Here is a 17,323-nt window from a genome sequence, read left to right on the forward strand (position 1 = left end):
AGTCAAATAGAATTATATAAGAATCACTGAACACAGAAGAACTGTATGCAAAATGCATTTGTATGAGGTCTGAAAGTAAAAGAGGTGAACTGTAGAAAGTATGTTGTATATACTAGCTTGCCCTCAAGTAGAAGTTGCCATTTATACATTAGATAACAAAGGCAGGAGATGCTGAAGGCAGTACAGAAAAAGCACGCGCAGCTTCATAGCATCTATGGGAATATTTAATATCAGAGTGGCAGTTGGCTTCGATGTGAAGCAAATCCCGCTTTATGACCAGAAACAGCTGCACCCTGCTCCAGGCAATACCTCGCTGCCTAATAGGAGTGATGCGCACACGCACTAATAACAGTGAATTGTAGCCATTTTCATATCAAAGGTTAAGCTTTGCAATCCTGAGCTCCTCCGGGCAATGGCATGAGTTGACTCTGGGAAGCTGCACACTCATTGGATTAATGTTCTTGTGAGGATGACCTGAATAAAGGCACCGTTCTGCAGCCTGCGGAGGAAGGACATTTACGGTCAGGTTTTATCTAATTCCGGAAAGCAAGCTCAGCTGAAGCAGAATTAGTCACAATGTCTGGAAAGAAAAGGTGAATGGAAGAGCTGGGCCAGCAATTAGAATTTCATGCAAACTAGGAAGGTAAATTCATACAGGTTAATAGGAACAAAACCCTTGTCATGGACTTGGCTTCGTGGTCGTTTTTTTTTTTTTCAAGTAGCTAGGGAAATTAGTATGTTAAAAGTAAAAGAAATCACTGTTGTCTTGCTGCTTTTCTTCTGTTGATGCAAATTCTGGTCACAGTGTCCATCTCAGTGATCTTGACCTATTCCCATTGTCACTGTATTTGTATCAACTCTTCTGTTGGTTCTGTGGGTTGCATTACAGTTGTGTTCATGGTGATTGGAGCATGTTACTGATTTATTGCATGTAAATGCTGTAGAGTCTGGCTGCAACAAAGCAGAGAGGACAAGGCAGAGCTGCAATACCAGTTCCCTGAATTCTCCTCCATCTGATCAAGCCAACCGATGTCAGTGAACACTTTCACCACTGGATAGGGAGTGAGGTCTTTAATTTCTTCATCTTTGTTGTCCTCTGTGAACTTTATTATTATGATTTTTAATATATGGCACTGGACAGTGCACGATTTAATGTGTGCTGTATAGCACCTTAGTTTCTGTGCAGGTTGGGTATTAGAAAAAATTTCTTAAGTGATGAGGCTGTGGCACAGGCTGCCCAGGGAAGTGATGGAGTCACCATCCCTGGAAGGCAGATGTGGCACTGAGGGATGTGGTTTATTTGGTGTGGTAAAGATAGGTCAGTGGTTGAACTATATGATCTTGGTGGTCTTCTCCAATATGAATGATTCTATAATTTGATGATTCTAGGAAGGGACGAAGTTGGTATACCAAGTGCCCAGTTCTGATTCTGGTGAATGTTCACTTATTCAAATGAATGCAGTGCTCTGGGAGCTTGTACCATTAAGTTGGTTTTGACCATTAGAATGAGACAATTGGGCAGTGCTTTAGATTGCATCGTAGTATGGTATAGAACCTTTACTGCACCAACTCTGTTCAGGTGCAGTAAACTAGTGCAATGGAATCTCGATCCAAAATGGAAGCTCTACAGCACCAAGAGAACATGATAGCTTTGTCCCATTCCCAGAGCTTATATGTACATTAGATAGTCTGTTGATGATGAATAAAATAGACACAGCAGAAACTGGGAAATATGCTTTCACATATTAAACTTACAAACTTAAGCAGCTTTGCATGAATTCATATAGCTTGAGCTTGCGACTGTGATTCTTCATTTCTTTTCCGCCCTACTTCAGTCTCATAATCTTTAATTCAACTTTTGCTTTGTCAGGAGTTAGTTTTTACATACTTTCTGTTTGTTTTGGCTCTGTGCTCACTGCTTTGTGATCAGGCATCTTTTGATATTCTATGAGATCTTTCATAATGAAGATCTCATGACATTACTGTTCCAAGTCTGGAACTGGTGGCCAGACTTGCTTAAATGTCCTGTGAGAGGCAGCTGTCTAGACTGTGGGAATGACTGTGATGTTTGGACTGTGTTATTTCCATACCATTTGGCATGATGCACTCTGCAGTTATTCTGGAAATGAATACAAATACAAGTACCATGCTTGAAACAGCACCTGATACTGGACCTTACCTAGTTGTGAAGTGGCTTTCACTCATTCTCCAAACTGTGCCAATAATTCATTCTTTCAGTTCAATAACTCTGTTGTGTGACTTCAGATAACCAGGATATTAAAATTCCTGCTTACTAAATTCACAAAAAGTCCTATTCTTCTTTAGTTTTGGTGTCACGCTACCTCAGTCACCCAATTCTTTCATAATCTTGTATATAATACTGTCTGACTCAAATTGGTTATTTGTACAGTGGGCTTTATTCTGACTCATCTCCTGTCTGTATGATTGTTTAGGTAGCGAACTCTTTGGGGAAGAGGATCTTACAATGCTTGTAAATAGTGCTGAGAGTCATTTGGAGCCTGGAGGTACTGATGTGCTGCGGATAATCACAGCCCAGCTATTTGGGATGAATACTGAGAGGGAATTTGGCTCAGTATGTACAAGCCATGCAGCAGTCATTTTGTAATTACATCTTTACACTGCAGATTTGTGATTGGCATCTGTGGTGACACTGCTTATTTAGAAATGATTTCTGAGTTGCAGATTAAAATTATCCTCTCTTGGGAAAGTCTTGCTTCTGGTCGTACCTATTAACAAGTACCCCGAGGCAACAACTGGCAGTTTTTTCAGATAAAAACATTTTTCCTTGGCTGTCAGTGGAGGAGCAGATCAGAATTCCCAGAATCTGTGTATGATTGCCCCAGATAATTGAAATGATGCTATTCCCTCAAGTGGAAATCTTGTGGTGTGGGAGATACTGTATGAAAAGACATGTTAAATCAGAAGCTGGTAAATGTTTTTGTACTAAAGATAGGCTTTCAGAGTTGTTGGCAGTGTTCAGCAGCTGTATGTTACATCAGTTGGTAAGGGGAACCTCTTCACAAACTGAAATATGTAGGAGGAGGTGAGTCGAAAGTTAGGGCATGAAGAACATGTGTAATCCAGCTCACTGAAAATGAAGAGCTTTATAAAGAATGTAAACAGGCTTTCAGAAAGATCCTTCTGAGCCCCCACGAGGCAAGAACATCAGTTTGTAGCAGCGTGTTTGGTCTAACACAGGTGAGATGGAGAAACTCTTCTGAGCTTCGTGCTTTTGTAGTCACTGGCATGTGTCTGGATTCCAGGGCAGGGACAGAACCAGCTGTGCTGATGAGATTCACCTCCCTGCCCCACAGTAGCTGAAAAACTGAACCATCCATTTGCACACCCTCATTCCAGGGAACCCTGCTCTGTTTGACTTTGTCTGTATGGTCAGTACAGCTGGGTTATTTCTTTTCAGCCCCATTTAGTCAAAGATTGTTCATATTTCACCTGTATTGAATTTGATTTCAAGCCTGATGTCTTAAGTGAGTTATAGGAAATTGTTTGGTGCAGTGATATATTACACACAGGGGCATAAGTGAACAGCAGAGTTCCTTTTCTACAGATAAACAGCAAAATTTCTTTCTTGCCAAAGTTTATGAAACTATGTAGTTATAAATAGTTTGCTAGCCCACTCTTCATTCTCCTCGTACCCAGCAGACATAAAGCTGGTGTGTCTATGAATCAGTAGCTCCATCCTGTGTAAATAGATAAACATAGAAATGAAGACCAGAGAAATCAATGTCAGAGGTTTTCTGTCCGTTTTTAGTCTTCTCCTTTGGAAGTGCATCTAACCTACATGTTCTGGTAAGGGAAGGAGACTGAAGGGGGGGAGAGCCTGGCTGACACTGGACTGAGCTGGAATTAGTCTGTGGAGACTTGAACAGACGTTCAAGAGAACCTATTACTGGAAAGTCACTCTGCAAAATGATATCAGGTTGTGATACAGTCTTTCAATTACTCCAGTTGGACCAGTGAACAAATTGAAAACACAATGAAAACTTGTTTCTTTATTTTTCGAGTTCTCCCAACTAGCAGGCTTGCAAACTCAATCTGGCCTCTGAAAGTGAAGCCAGTTCTTCTAGATGAGTGCATTATCAGCATCATGGCAGCTCTGTTAAAATTACTGTTGAGGATGCAACAGCCAGCAAGAAGTTCTCCACATTTCCCTATTGCCTCCAGCAGTGCCTACAGTGCTTAAGGAATGAAAATGATAAAGAGGTACATTCATCAGAAAACTGTGGTGATAGGCCTCTGGAATACATGCAAGAAACAGCTGGATAAATCAGGTGTCTTTTTGCAGTTACTTGCCGACCTTAAACGAATTCTACAAGTGAACACAAAACAACTGTAACAAGATCTGACATGTTCATGAGCAGTGCTGTGAAGAGTCTGAGAAAAAGAAATGCTTCATGGAAGGGTAGCTGGCAGCAAGTAGTGATGCCAGGGGTGCTGAGCGTGTCAGCTGAGAAAGGCAAATAGAATTGCATGTGTGCAAACTAAGATATCAGTTTGTCTCACATTCGTGGGGACATGATGGTACTGCAGATGTTTCTGAGCTGCTTCTCATGATTGTCATGGTTCAGTTCTACATCTCCCATCCTCCCAATTCTTGATTAGCCTGACATCTTTTTTCTCTTAACTTCTTGCATACCCTAATTATTAGCAGGAAATACAAATACTTTCATGAGAAATCCAGAAAGTGAAGAAGCATTAACTCTGCCTAGTGTCAGAGCATACTACTTCGAGCTTCTGAATAAATCCGAGGTCATTGGAGCAACAAAGCACAGTTCCCCTGCCCTCTCATTTTACACCAAGGAAAACTCTTAGAAGTATTTATTTATTATTTTCAAATGCTCATCCTATGTGTGTTCTGCTGCATAACTCCTATCTCACTAATACAGATCCAAGTGGGAAATGCTTGATTCAACCATGTGCCCGTTTGTTCTGTGAGCACTCAGTCACTTAGAAAATAAACCATTTATATCATCTGAAGAACACATTGGTCAGTTATGGGGAAAAAAAAATGCTTTGGGCATAGGCACACAGTCATTTCAGATAAGCAAAAGTGATTCAGGATCTCCCCATCTTGCCTCTGGGGGTTGCTGTCCCTAACCAAGTTGGTAGGGATGTGGTGGTCCTCCATCTTCTGCTCCATTGCACAGCCAGCCTGGTCACCCCGAAGCACATTCGGTGGTGTGCTGAGTTCACCCAGCTGCCTTGTACAGGCATAACCAGACAGTGCTTGTTAAGTGATGGAGGTATTGTGCGTAGCTGTGTGGATTTTGTTGTCACTGATCCAGGAGAAGTCATAGTGAGACTTGGAGAAGTTCAGTGGTTTCTGCTGGGCAGTGAGTCTTGCTGCTAAGCACAAGGTAATGAAAGTAGCCATGCATAATGCAGCACTAAATAAAGTTTTCCTTTATTCTCTATGAGACTTTGTTTTTTATTTATATGAAGTCAAGACAGGACTTAGACCGAAACTTTATCAAAACTGACAGCAATTATCTTCTCCTCAACTGTAAAACAAAGCTGTGCCATAGCAAAAACTAAATGTAACCTGAGCACATGCAAATGTGAAACAGCCCTAAATTGTATGGCCTGGGCTTTCCTTCACGCACCTGTCAGTGTTCAGTGCTAGTTCTGGCCTTCACTAGAAATTTTATTTAATCAAACAAGTGGGAAATGTAAACTGACAGATATTGGGTTTAGGTTTTTTTGCTTGTCTGCAAATGAATTAATAAAAGCTCGTTGTTAGCAAGTTAAACTGGTTGTAAAACTTTGCTTCTAATAAGGGAAATACATATGTAGTACAAAATCGAAAAACCCCATTGCTATACTTAGTTCTACATCTTGCTAAAATGCAAGTCATTCAGTCAAAAAACTGTAGCAAAGGGCTTGGAATTACAATTAGTCATTAAAACCTTGCACATTTCTAGGAGGAAAAAACTGTACATTACATTACTTATTACTTCCATTCTTTCTCGTTTTGGTATTGACAGACGTTTGTTCTGCACACATCTGAATATTAGATATTCATATGAATTATGTCTGTTGAAATATTGTTTCCAAGTTTTTATTTGATCCTGAAAAACATTTCATTATGTTTAATTTAGGGAAATGAAATTTCTTTAATTACTATCTGTTGAAGCTATTAAAAGCTCAATTACATTTGCAAATTCATTTTAGAAAAGCGTTATCATTTTAAGATTAATAATTAAAAAAAAATCCTTGATCTGGCTGTGTGGGGCTTTCTAGCTCTCTAAGAGAGCTCTCTTTATTTCCTCACAGGAGATGGGTACAATATGTCTAAAAAGGAAAAAATAATTAGGCTGAGAACTGAGGATCAATACAAGTCTTTGAAATTATGCTATCAGCTGTGAATTTGAGTAAATAGGAATTGTTTATTCGAGAGATGTGATTTCAGACAATGTATTGCTTGCCATGATTCAACATTAAAAATATGATATGGAGATGATCTTTAAGAAGTTCAGGGTTGTTGTGGCTGCTGCGGTGCAGATGTTTCACCCACCTAAAGCTCGCTTGCACGTGGCATGTATTGCTGTGGTGGATTGGGTGTAATCACTGGTGTAGAGGGAAATGGGTGCAACCAGCTGGAGCATAAGGAAAGTCAACCACAAAGCTGCCTTCTGTTTGTTAGTTTCTGGTAGACTAGGAGCGAGTTGAGGTTTTTCTTGGTGATGGTGATGGGGTTTTTGGTGTTTATTTTATTAATGGTGACTCATGTTTCCTGTGGCCTTTGCTGTGTGTTTCCCAGAATGACGGGGCTGTTTGGCACCAAGGGATGCCATAATCCATAACTGTAGGAAGGGATATGCAGACAGAAGAGCTTGCTATCCAGCTCTGTGTTGAAAGGTTTTATGAATTTTTTAAAAAATGTATAACATAAATTCTGTCACAACTCCAACTATATATACAGTATTGCTCATGTAATAGCCTGCCTAATTCTGATTAATTGTAGGCTTGAAATGATAAAGGAGCTTCAGCACAGCAGTTATTCTATTGTTCAGATGCAATTAAAACTGTATCACTGCAATATAAATAATGCTAAATTAAGTTGCTGTCCTGCCACATGGTGGCAATTTTGAGCTATTGCACAATGAAAGCTAGCATCTTATTTTATTCAGAAGTAATAATTGTATCAAGAAAGTGTTTCTAATTTACTTCAATTGCTCTCGAGAAGTGTTATCACCAAAGAATATAAAGTGTGTAAACTACTGTCACTAAAATATCACTACTGGTAATAAATGTTTCCTATCTTGCTATTCATCTCAGAGCCACGTAGAGCTTGAAGTTTCCATCTGGTAGTTGTGGAATGCATGTTCTAGTCTGTTACGAGGCAAAAGAGAGCGATCTATTAGCACATTAAAATTTAATAGTGAAAAATAAATTATTTGCTTCAAATTATTCACTTTAACTGTTTTTAAGGCAGTTATAGAAAATGCTAATACAAGTTATTTAGTGCCAATTAGATTTTCCTGGTTTATTCAGGGCAGCCTGTCGTTGTGGGAGCAGAATCCTATTCCAGAGTGTCATCATTTTTTCTTACAGAATGAAAGAGCTAGAAGATACCAGCCTAAAATTAGGAGATGCTGTTTATACTATGTATATCTTGCTGTTGCAGAGCTGTAGCGAGAATAAGGTTGGGAAAAATAATTACATCCTGAAATAATTGGGGAGAAAAATAGAGGCGTAATATAAATCGAGGAACTTTCTTCCTCAGCCTCTGTAGTACAAGTCAGCATCAAGTGAAAGGATAATTCATTTTCATTACAAAGCAACAACACAATTTCACCCTTAACTTTATTTTGAGGAGTTGTGGAAATAAAGCTACCTTTCCCTTCGTGAGCCCTATGAGTGTTCAGTTACTGCTGCTATGTCTTAATGCTTCACAGTACTTTAAAACACCTTAACTTCATCTTTGGGAAAGCTTTGAGTGTTTTGAGAGTATTTATTGGTATTCCCAGTATAGCTGGAAACAGTAATGAGGGACAAAGGTATATTAACTGTCAGAAAGTTCTGGTCTCAATAGCTGGCTGATTTAATAAAGTCTTGTTACAGTAAAATGATTCAGCTGTAAGCTGCCTGTTAAAATTGTAATAAGCACAATAAGCAGTGCACTTCTCTTTTCCATTCATTAGGTAGTGTTTTTTCATGCTGTCAAAGTCCACCACGAGGAAAGCTGCAGTGTGCTGCAAAGTTGTTTGTCAGTGCCTCGGTTTATTTTTGCAGAGAAGTATTGATTACAGAATGAGAAACATTTGGTTTAACAGCGATCGATGAGGAGCAAACAAAGGACACTGAAGTTTGACTCATTTTAATTTAAACTAAAATACAGTACCTGGTACAATTTATGATGGGTAAAAAATGGTCTCAGCCCCCTCCATTCTTCTCATCATGTTTCTTTCCTGCCGTCTGTGAGTGAAAGAAGTTTTGACATTGGATTTCAGTCTCCTCCCTGCTGGGTTTGGGACCGGGCTGCAGAAGGGGAATTTGGATGGAAAGGTCCCGACTCATGTGTGAACCTGGGCTTGGCAGAAGGTGAAGGCAGGGCAGTCTGCTTTCTGGAGCTGGCCACACCAAAGCAGTCTCACCCACTGTCTGCCTTGGATGTACTTGCTCAAATAGAGTTTGATTACATGCTTTATACTGGGAGGAAACACTCACTGTATTGGTGCCTGTCCCAGGTTTCCTGCTCGTCACCTTAGACAGCTTATTTTTCTGTGCATCACTTCCTAACAGTAACTTTCCAAGCCCTTGTCTATGTTGCAGTACACCTTTATGTTGATGAATGTCCTCATGTTTGTATCCTGTCCAGTGAGCTCAGTTGATAAGGAGACCAGAGAATTACTGAATTCTGATATAATAGGGAATATAATAGGAATTGTTGTCTGCAGCATACTCTATTGATCTGGTACAGATAAACCCCAGTATTGCAAGAGAATATGGGTTTGAGTACTATGAATGTGCCTACTGACCACAGACCACTTATGTGCTGCACAAACTGATTTGCAGAATGTCAGAGTGTTTCTCATAGTTGCTGTTTGTTTGCTTGATTTTGGTTTTGTTACCTGCTTCTGCAGCCAGCTGATGGTCAGGCCGTAGGATGGTGTGCTCCAGACCAGGCTATGATTAAATTATTACTCTTACTGTGAGGTACGAAACGTATAGCATCAGAAGTTACATTAATGCTTACTGAAGTACTTGCTTTAGGTTAGCAATTACTTGTTGCTTCAGTGCTTGATGGCTGGACTAGTTGATCTTAGTGGTCTGTCCCAACCTTAACGATTCTATAAATTGTAACCAAACAAAAAAGCTTTATTACTTTCTCCCCCTTTTTTGAATTCATTACAAAGTATCTGTTCAAAATCAATTAATTATGCAGAATTTGTGGCCCTCTTTAGCAAATGCTTAAAAATAGTTGTTAAAAAATTAATGTGCAGGTTAATAGCCTGATTTAGAGCAACATTAAGCCTGGGTTAAATGTTTTTGTGTAGACCCGTTTTTGACAAAATTGCTCTCTGATGTTGACATAATTACTACCACAGTACTTAGGATATATTGAGTAAGAAAGATCTTTTGTATTTGAACTCAGCAGTCCTGTTCCACCCGACTGTTTGTAAAAATGGCTTGTCACAAGGTTCAAACATAAGCTAAACAAAACAAGGAGGGAACAGTTTCTGTGCAGCTGTTGGGCTGTCTCCCTTCTGAATAGCAGTAACACATGCAGTATGTGCCTTGTGTGCCTGCTGAGTCCCTGGAATATTTCCCTTGCCAGCGTCTGTAGTTTAAATTGTGATGCAGGAGAGATGTTAGGCAGGCACAGCAAAATCCTATGGCCGGATGCTTGGCTTTGCCTTTGTGGCTGCCACTCATGATGTATGCCTTTATTTTTTGTTACTTTTGCATTTTTTAGCTTGAGGGGTCATTCAGGAGCTCCAAAGAAGAGACATTTTCAGTTCAGTGTAACATGACATAAATAGTTCTCATGCGTTTTGTTTTGATCATGTATAGCTCAAATTTGACTTCTTGCTTACATTTGAGAAGATGAATTAATGTGCAGTACATGTCCCTGGCTGGATGAGAAATGAAACATTTTGACATGAGCATTTCTACACTTACACAAAAAGGAGCTCACTGGCATGCAGACATTTGCTCATGAGCATGATGAGTAGCTGGTGAAACTTGATTGCTCAAATGCTCATGAATAAGTAATTGCAAACAGTATTTGTTCAAGTGTTAAAATATTCCAGTACTTAACACAAAAGTATGGGTGGAATTTGCTAACCCTGACTTTCACTCTAGTTTGTTCACATTAATTCAGAGACGTTGTCTGCTACTGGGATGAAAAAATCACATTTTTTGTGTATTTGGAAAGCTATCAGAGACTTGATAGGGAAATGTGATGGAAGAGAGTCTGTCTGGAGAGGGAAAGGGAGAGTAAAGCAAGAGTTGTGCTTCTGAGAGGAGAAAGGTTAACTGTGAGGAGAGGAAGTGGGAAAGATTGAACGGAGCTCACGGAGAGAAGAAGCTACAGCTAATGAAGAATTGGCAAGTGAAACACGTACAGCTTCATTTGGAGATAGCAATGATTTTAAAATGTAGTGATGCATTTCACAGTGCATTCTTTTTTATGTCATGTGTTCTTCCTGTTGCATGCTAATTGTAGTCGTTTCCAGTAAGCTTTTAGTCAGTGTAAAACATGGAACCACTCCTGGCCACTTCATGTGTTTTCACACACCTTTATCTTACACAAGAATAAAGTGGGTTTTGCATGGAGGAGCTTGTAGAGGGCATTATGACAGTGCAAAATTTCTGGAGAATTCAGGGATGTCATCTGCTACTGAGATGAAAAAATCTCTGACCTTTCTGTGCTGGAGTTTCTCTTTTGTGCCTCCTCACGATGGCTTTTCTGGGTTTGAATAAAAATAGTATTTTTGTTGTAGTAATGATCACTGCTTTCTGTTTGTGTACCCATGAGCATACCATGGCAGAAGCATAAGCTTTGTACAGCAAAGTGCTTATGTAACTAATAGTGTGTTGTGATATGAAGACTGGACTTCATTCCAGAAGTTCCCAATACTTAAGCATTTCATTTCTGTAATGTTATTGTTCTTTTATGGATACTTTTCTTAAGATAATTCCTAGGTCTTTTTTCTCTTCTTCCAAAATAAAAATCACATGCATGTGCGGATCTTTTGTCCATTACAATATTGCACACTTTCCCACATGAATATGAGGAGTAACTGGTGGCAACAGCATTCTGTGACCTACCAGCAAGAGGGAAATGAGACCCAGAAATAGCTTACACTGCTCTTTGACCTGGAGGGAAAAGCTTGGATCTGTGAACTTCTACTATATATATTCCATGTTCTACTAGAAAATGTGGTTTTGTGGTTAGTGGCAATGAGGCCATAACATAGATACAGCATAGTCATTCTGCAGGCAGTATTGGTGTGCAACCAACAAAAAATCCTGGCAGTGAGGTGGAAGAAAGGATATTAATCTCTTTTTGAAGGGTCATGTCTTGGTAAGAAATGTTGTGAAATACCCCCAGATATTCACAGGTGTATCACTCTGTAGTCTCCCCTGTGGAGATTTGGCTTTGTACATAAAATAAAAAGGTTTATTTGAGAAGCAGAGCATGGTCAGTGCAGCAGGCGGAGAGTTAGCTGCTGTATCAAAGTAAGATCATTGCAGTGGTAATTATGTTGGATGAGAGTAATTGTTTAGTGTGTTACCTTAGTTAAGCTGTTACTGCAGCAGGAAGCTCAGGCACAGCCTGGTGCTTGAGTTACCTGGGAGCTTGGATTCATAGCAGTTCATGATTTTCCTCCAGGGTAGCATATCAGTTACCAGAGGGACAATTGCTTATTCACATTTCAGCCCACTTTCTGTAGGCTTGTAAGCTTGTCTTAAGAACTGCTAAGTAACTATATCTTTCTTCTACCTTATTTTCTGTACTGTTCTCTGGCTCTGGATGCTCTAGATGTCTCCTAAGCAGCAGTCATGTGTGTTTATAAAAGAAGATACTGGCAATATCCAGCACACAATATGATCTTGAAGCCGGTGTTGATAAGATGAAATCTGGACAAATTCTAACTGCATTGAATAATCTTCCCATATCATTAGTGTGAGTTATCATTCCTGGGATGGATTCTCTACTGAAGGTGCTGTGCATCTTCTGCTTGATGCTGAGTGCTCTGCTCTTTTCATTTTGACAGAAGCAAAGGATCACTCAGCACCTGCCAGGATGTGCTTGCATAACAGTTATTAAATAATTCAGTTAGAAGAGTGTATTTGTTTTCCAGCAATGGGTTTCTAGTTTTGCAATTTCCCATTTTCCAGGGAATTATTATATGTGTATAGATATTATATGTGACTTACTAGGCAGAAGCCCTCTTCTTTTCTGAGTAATTCCCCATGTTTTTCTACAAGTATATAGATATTTCATTTGATCCTTTGCAGCCTCCCTCTGTGGCATGTACTTATTTATCACTGCCTTTTAGATCCTTTTTCCACTTGGTAACGTTCATATTCTTGGTCCCTTGGTTACTGCTTTATAAATTATTATCCAGTTAGATTTATAACTGTAAGATTTGTACAAATAGTCTGTCTCTCTCATTTAATGGCTTAACACTATGACATCTTTGTTATTTTCTAATGAAATTGTATGTGTAATTTCTAGATAAATTTTTGCAGATGTGTCATGAAAATTTAGGTCAGCAAGAGAACTCCATCTGATAGGCTGCCAGTGGCAATGCACTAAGCATACAGAACTTTTTCTATGTTTGTAGATCGTGTACGCACTATAGCTTTACAGGGGCTTAACTTCTTCTATACAAACAATTTGGAACCCCTTTGCTGGGGGACTGTAATGTAGTACCATGTTAATTGCTTATTTGTTTTTTTTTTTTATTGACTCGTTATCTCATTTAAATGCACAAGGATAAATTTAATTTAGTTAAATTTAATTTAATGTAATTTCTATGTAGCAGTAGGGTCACGTGGAAAAGGCTGTATATACATTTTTTTTTTAAATTCCATTAGCATTTTTATAACTTTTCCCTACTCTTCCTAATTCGCATGCACCTACTTTAAAATAGGATTTTGAAATCATTACTTTTATATCTATTTTTTGTATTTGGATCTGAAGTTTAAAAAAAACCCCAGTCATCCATAACATATGTAGATACACCCAGATAGCCCCGTGTGCTGTGGGTTGAGCATTTTGATCCTATCATTTCAGTATTAGCAACAAGCATTTTCTATTTGCTTTTGAGAACTATTAGTAAAATTAATGATGTTTTCATCCCTCTCCTAGGTTTTTATTTGGATTGCAGGTTTTTACAAACAGATTCTTTGTGGTAGGATTTCACTTAATAGTTTCAAATAGACTCTGTCCTACTGATAAGATTCTTGCTCCTCATCCAAAACAACAAAAGCAGCACTGCAGAATCATCTCCTACTCTTTTCTTGGGACTGAGTCATTAAGGGCTGGGTGGCAGGTTGCCTTCATGACTGCTTCAGGCTTCCTGTATCTATTATCGAGCAAGATCACAGATCTCAATATTATTTGTGAAAATTATTTTGAATGGAGGTGAAGAAAAAGCTCTTCAAAGGAGGGGAGGGTGTTTGTTCCTAAATAGCTGTTATGCTGACTTCTGTGAGTCTGAGCTAAGGAGAAATAGCTCAATATTGGTGTATATATGGTGACATTCTGACAGAATCTCCATCTCTACCCTGTTATTTTGTGTATTAATGGCATTAAAAAAAAAAAAACAACAAACCTGAATAGTTGATTGTTTGATGATCATTTCCAAATAAAATATAAAATTTATCTTAAAAGTGTTTTACCTATAGAGTAATTTATTAACTTTTATGGTCTTTCAGCGTGAGAAACTGATACATGAGTTGGAGGAAGAAAGACATTTAAGACTTGAGAGTGAAAAGCGATTACGGGAAGTAACACTGGAGTCAGAGCGTAACAGAGCTCAGATGCGTGGCCTACAAGAGCAGTTTTCCAGGTATGTTGCATAAGTGAATTCTGCTTAAAGTACGGGAACATGCTTTGGTTCAGAAAGACTGATCAAACCTCATGATCACTTGAAGGGAAGGCATCCAAGCCAAAGAACTGCTTTCCCTCTGAAATTTGGTAAGCTTAGCAGTCGTTTGGCTGAATAATTGCTACGACAAGTTTTAAGCTTGTATTCTGCATAATGGTGAATATTTTCATTTCCAGGATTTTGTACTGGTTAAAACTCTCAGTTAAGTTCTAAGAAGTGATGCTCTTCACTTCTTAGAAAGTGCATGTCATTGATAAGTTCCTATTTGATCGTTTGTTTCTGTTAATTATCAGCAAAGATTTTGTTCAATCTCAATATTGGCAAAAAGCAAAACCAAACATATGTGTTTTACCACTTGGGTAATCATCCTGCTTCTATGAGCTTAGGGTCTCTTCCTCAGCTAGGATGGAGCTTCTCTGGAAAGAGAACCACATTTCCTACACTAGTAGAGGATACTACTTTTCATTAATGGCACCTGTAGTTGGCCATGTTCTTGCCAATTATGAAAACCGTCATTGGTTTCATTGTGCTCTGATTTTATTGTAGTGTAGACTAGATGTTAGAAGGAGAATGCATGGTTTGGAATGCTTTGTTTGCTTTTAAAACCTTATGTTTGTCATGATAAATATTAGAGGTTATTTTTTTCTGACATTTAGTAGAATGTTAAGATATTTGCTTATGCAGACAAACTTTTTTTCCTAAAATAGTGTATTTTTCTTACCCAGTTGTAGCAAGTAATGAAACAGGCAACTAGATAATCTTGTACTGTTTAAAGATGCTATATCATCTGAACGATTCGATGCTTTTTTCCCCAGTGTGAGAATAATTAAATGAGACAAGACAGGTGGTGATAGGAGATGTTAAAATCAAGAAAATTGCATGTACTTTGGAAGAAGATGGATAGATAATAATACTCTGGACCCAAATGTTCTGTATTTCAGATACAGATAGACTGAAGTAAGAACATAGATTATAGCAGTCTTTAAGTCTTTTAAATCGGAGCAATTCCTGAACTGAGTTCATTTAAATAAACATTCCTAAATATACATGCAGTACGGTAGGTTAAAGTGTGATTTGGAGGATGCTTCTTTGCATTTCAAATATTTTCTGTGCATCTGTGAAAGAATAAAACACGATAGTTTATGGAAAGCTGGAAGTTGATCTTTATAATCAGGCGAGGAAGGCTGTCTGCTCCTATCTGGAATTGTGTGACTTTAATCTATCAAATAAGCATATAGTTTGAGATTGAGGACTTCAGAAGGCAAGTTGTTTCAGTTTTTTTATTGATTGACGTTTCCATTCATACCAAGTAAGCAATATTCCAGGCTGAGAGTCTGAAGTAAATCAAAGTTTTCTTTCTTAACATTTGTATAGATCTGCCAAAGTCTTAAAATGACACAATGGTTAGTTTGATAAATATGTGACTGTTACTGTAGAACAAGAAAGCTTTTGAAATCAAACTTATTTTCCAGAATTGCATCGTGGTATATCCATGCAGTTCTAAATTTGTTCTCTAATATGTGAACATATTTAAGGTGTGCAAAGATCCTGCAAGAAAACTACTTAATGCTGAAAGTAGGATTTTTCCCTGCATTTGAACGCAGTAATTTTTAAATCGTCTTAGTATAGTCTCACCTTGAGGTGAAATCTTTGGTGCTTTCTCTCTTAAAACAACTGAGATCTGTTGTTTTACTGGAGCTACTCTTTTATTTAATATAAGGCCCATTTTGGCATGAGAAGAATGTTGCACAAATGCATGGTGACTAACCCTGTAAGTACTTGTCACCCAATTACTTCCAAGATAGTGTCATGGAGTCTGACTTTTCCATTTTGAATATTGGCATCTCTCATGTATGTACTGCAGGTTGCCATTCATGTTAGTATTATGCCTGCTGCATCTTTATCCAGCTCTGGAAAAAATTGGGTCAGTTCATGATTTTTTGATAGGTTGTAGTTTAGCATTAGTTCCTCCTTCAACTTCTTTATGTGGGACATTGGAGAGCAGCATGCAACTACTGCATCTCATGCATCTGCTTGGTCTCAGTTTCATCTGTTCTTTTCTGATTCCTGCATCTTCCTACAGCAGTAGGAACAGAAACACAACAACCCTGCCTGAAGCAGTATGTGTGATTTACAGTATCACTCTAAAAGGCCCACTGATAGACAGCATAAATTAATTACATCTCTGTTACATATCAGTAAGTAATACAAATCGTTTTTTGTTCAGCACATACAGCACATGTGACTCCAGATAGGAAGTAAATGTTGAAGCAGTAGAAGAAGTGGCTTTACTTAGATTATTTTGATTACAATTCTGATTTAAATGGAACAAGTTCAATAGAACACACTATTACAAAGTGTACTTTTACACAGTAGTTGAAGAGAGCAGTGTTAAATCTTTAAAATCCCCCTTGGGAAAATTGTACAAATTCTTTCACTGAAGATGATGATGTTTATGGATATCAATGTCTGTGGCTGGAGAGCAGCACTGGGCTTTTAAGAACAGATGTTACTGCAATAGTAGAAAATGGTCCTTGTTTGATCTGCCTGGGTCCTGCAAATGAGATGAGTGTAATACTCATTAGAGTGTACTTCACCATGCCCCTCGCATTAATACTGACCGTAGGGTTAAGCCTGTCACTTCTGGCAGGCGAAAGGTGACTACTACAAATCCGATAATACTTTGTGTAAAAAGACTGTGTGTCCATTACTTTAAGCATATTCCACTTGGTTTTCCTCCAGCAATTGCTGGTTCCGGTTGCTCAATTCCAGCTTGTCTGCATGTAGGGTAGAAAGGATGACTATTTTCCTAGCATTTGTGAAAAGGAGATCTTTCACATTTGCAAGATCATCACCTCATAATTTCTAACACTGTCACTTCTGCTTGGTAGGAGAGTGCTAGAGGACAATACCTGCTTGTCAGAGAGACCTTGCTGCTTGGCAAGTAACCTGGATGAAACAGGAATGATTTCTGGAAAGTCTAAACCTGAGAGTGCCTCTGTAGCTTCTGCAGCCGGTCAGCTTGTCTTATGTCCATTGAATGCCAATTTATACCATTAATAAAATTTCAGTCTAGTTTCTGGCAGGGTAAAATGCTCTGCAGGCAGCCATTGCTGGTATTTCTTTGATTTTGTCATAGCAGGAATGAATACAGTACTATGGAGGAATTCACTTCTTGTCTCAGAAAAATATCACAGAAGGAGCTGTAGTTCTGC

General features: G+C 38.6%; 1 protein-coding gene across 2 annotated transcripts in view; it reads left to right on the forward strand.

Annotated features, from left to right (window-relative positions):
- Nucleotides 1-17,323, forward strand: part of NCKAP5 (NCK associated protein 5) — a 442,999-nt gene that overhangs the window by 254,690 nt on the left and 170,986 nt on the right. For both annotated transcript variants that reach the window (XM_090143560.1, XM_031590720.2), the window contains one exon: nt 13,936-14,069. In XM_090143560.1, coding sequence (XP_089999686.1) covers nt 13,936-14,069 — 134 coding nt within the window. The remainder of the gene's footprint in view (nt 1-13,935; nt 14,070-17,323) is intronic.

Source organism: Phasianus colchicus, chromosome 7 (genome assembly GCF_987193195.1).
Source record: "Phasianus colchicus chromosome 7, bPhaCol1.hap1.1, whole genome shotgun sequence".
In the NCBI taxonomy this organism is placed as follows: domain Eukaryota; kingdom Metazoa; phylum Chordata; class Aves; order Galliformes; family Phasianidae; genus Phasianus; species Phasianus colchicus.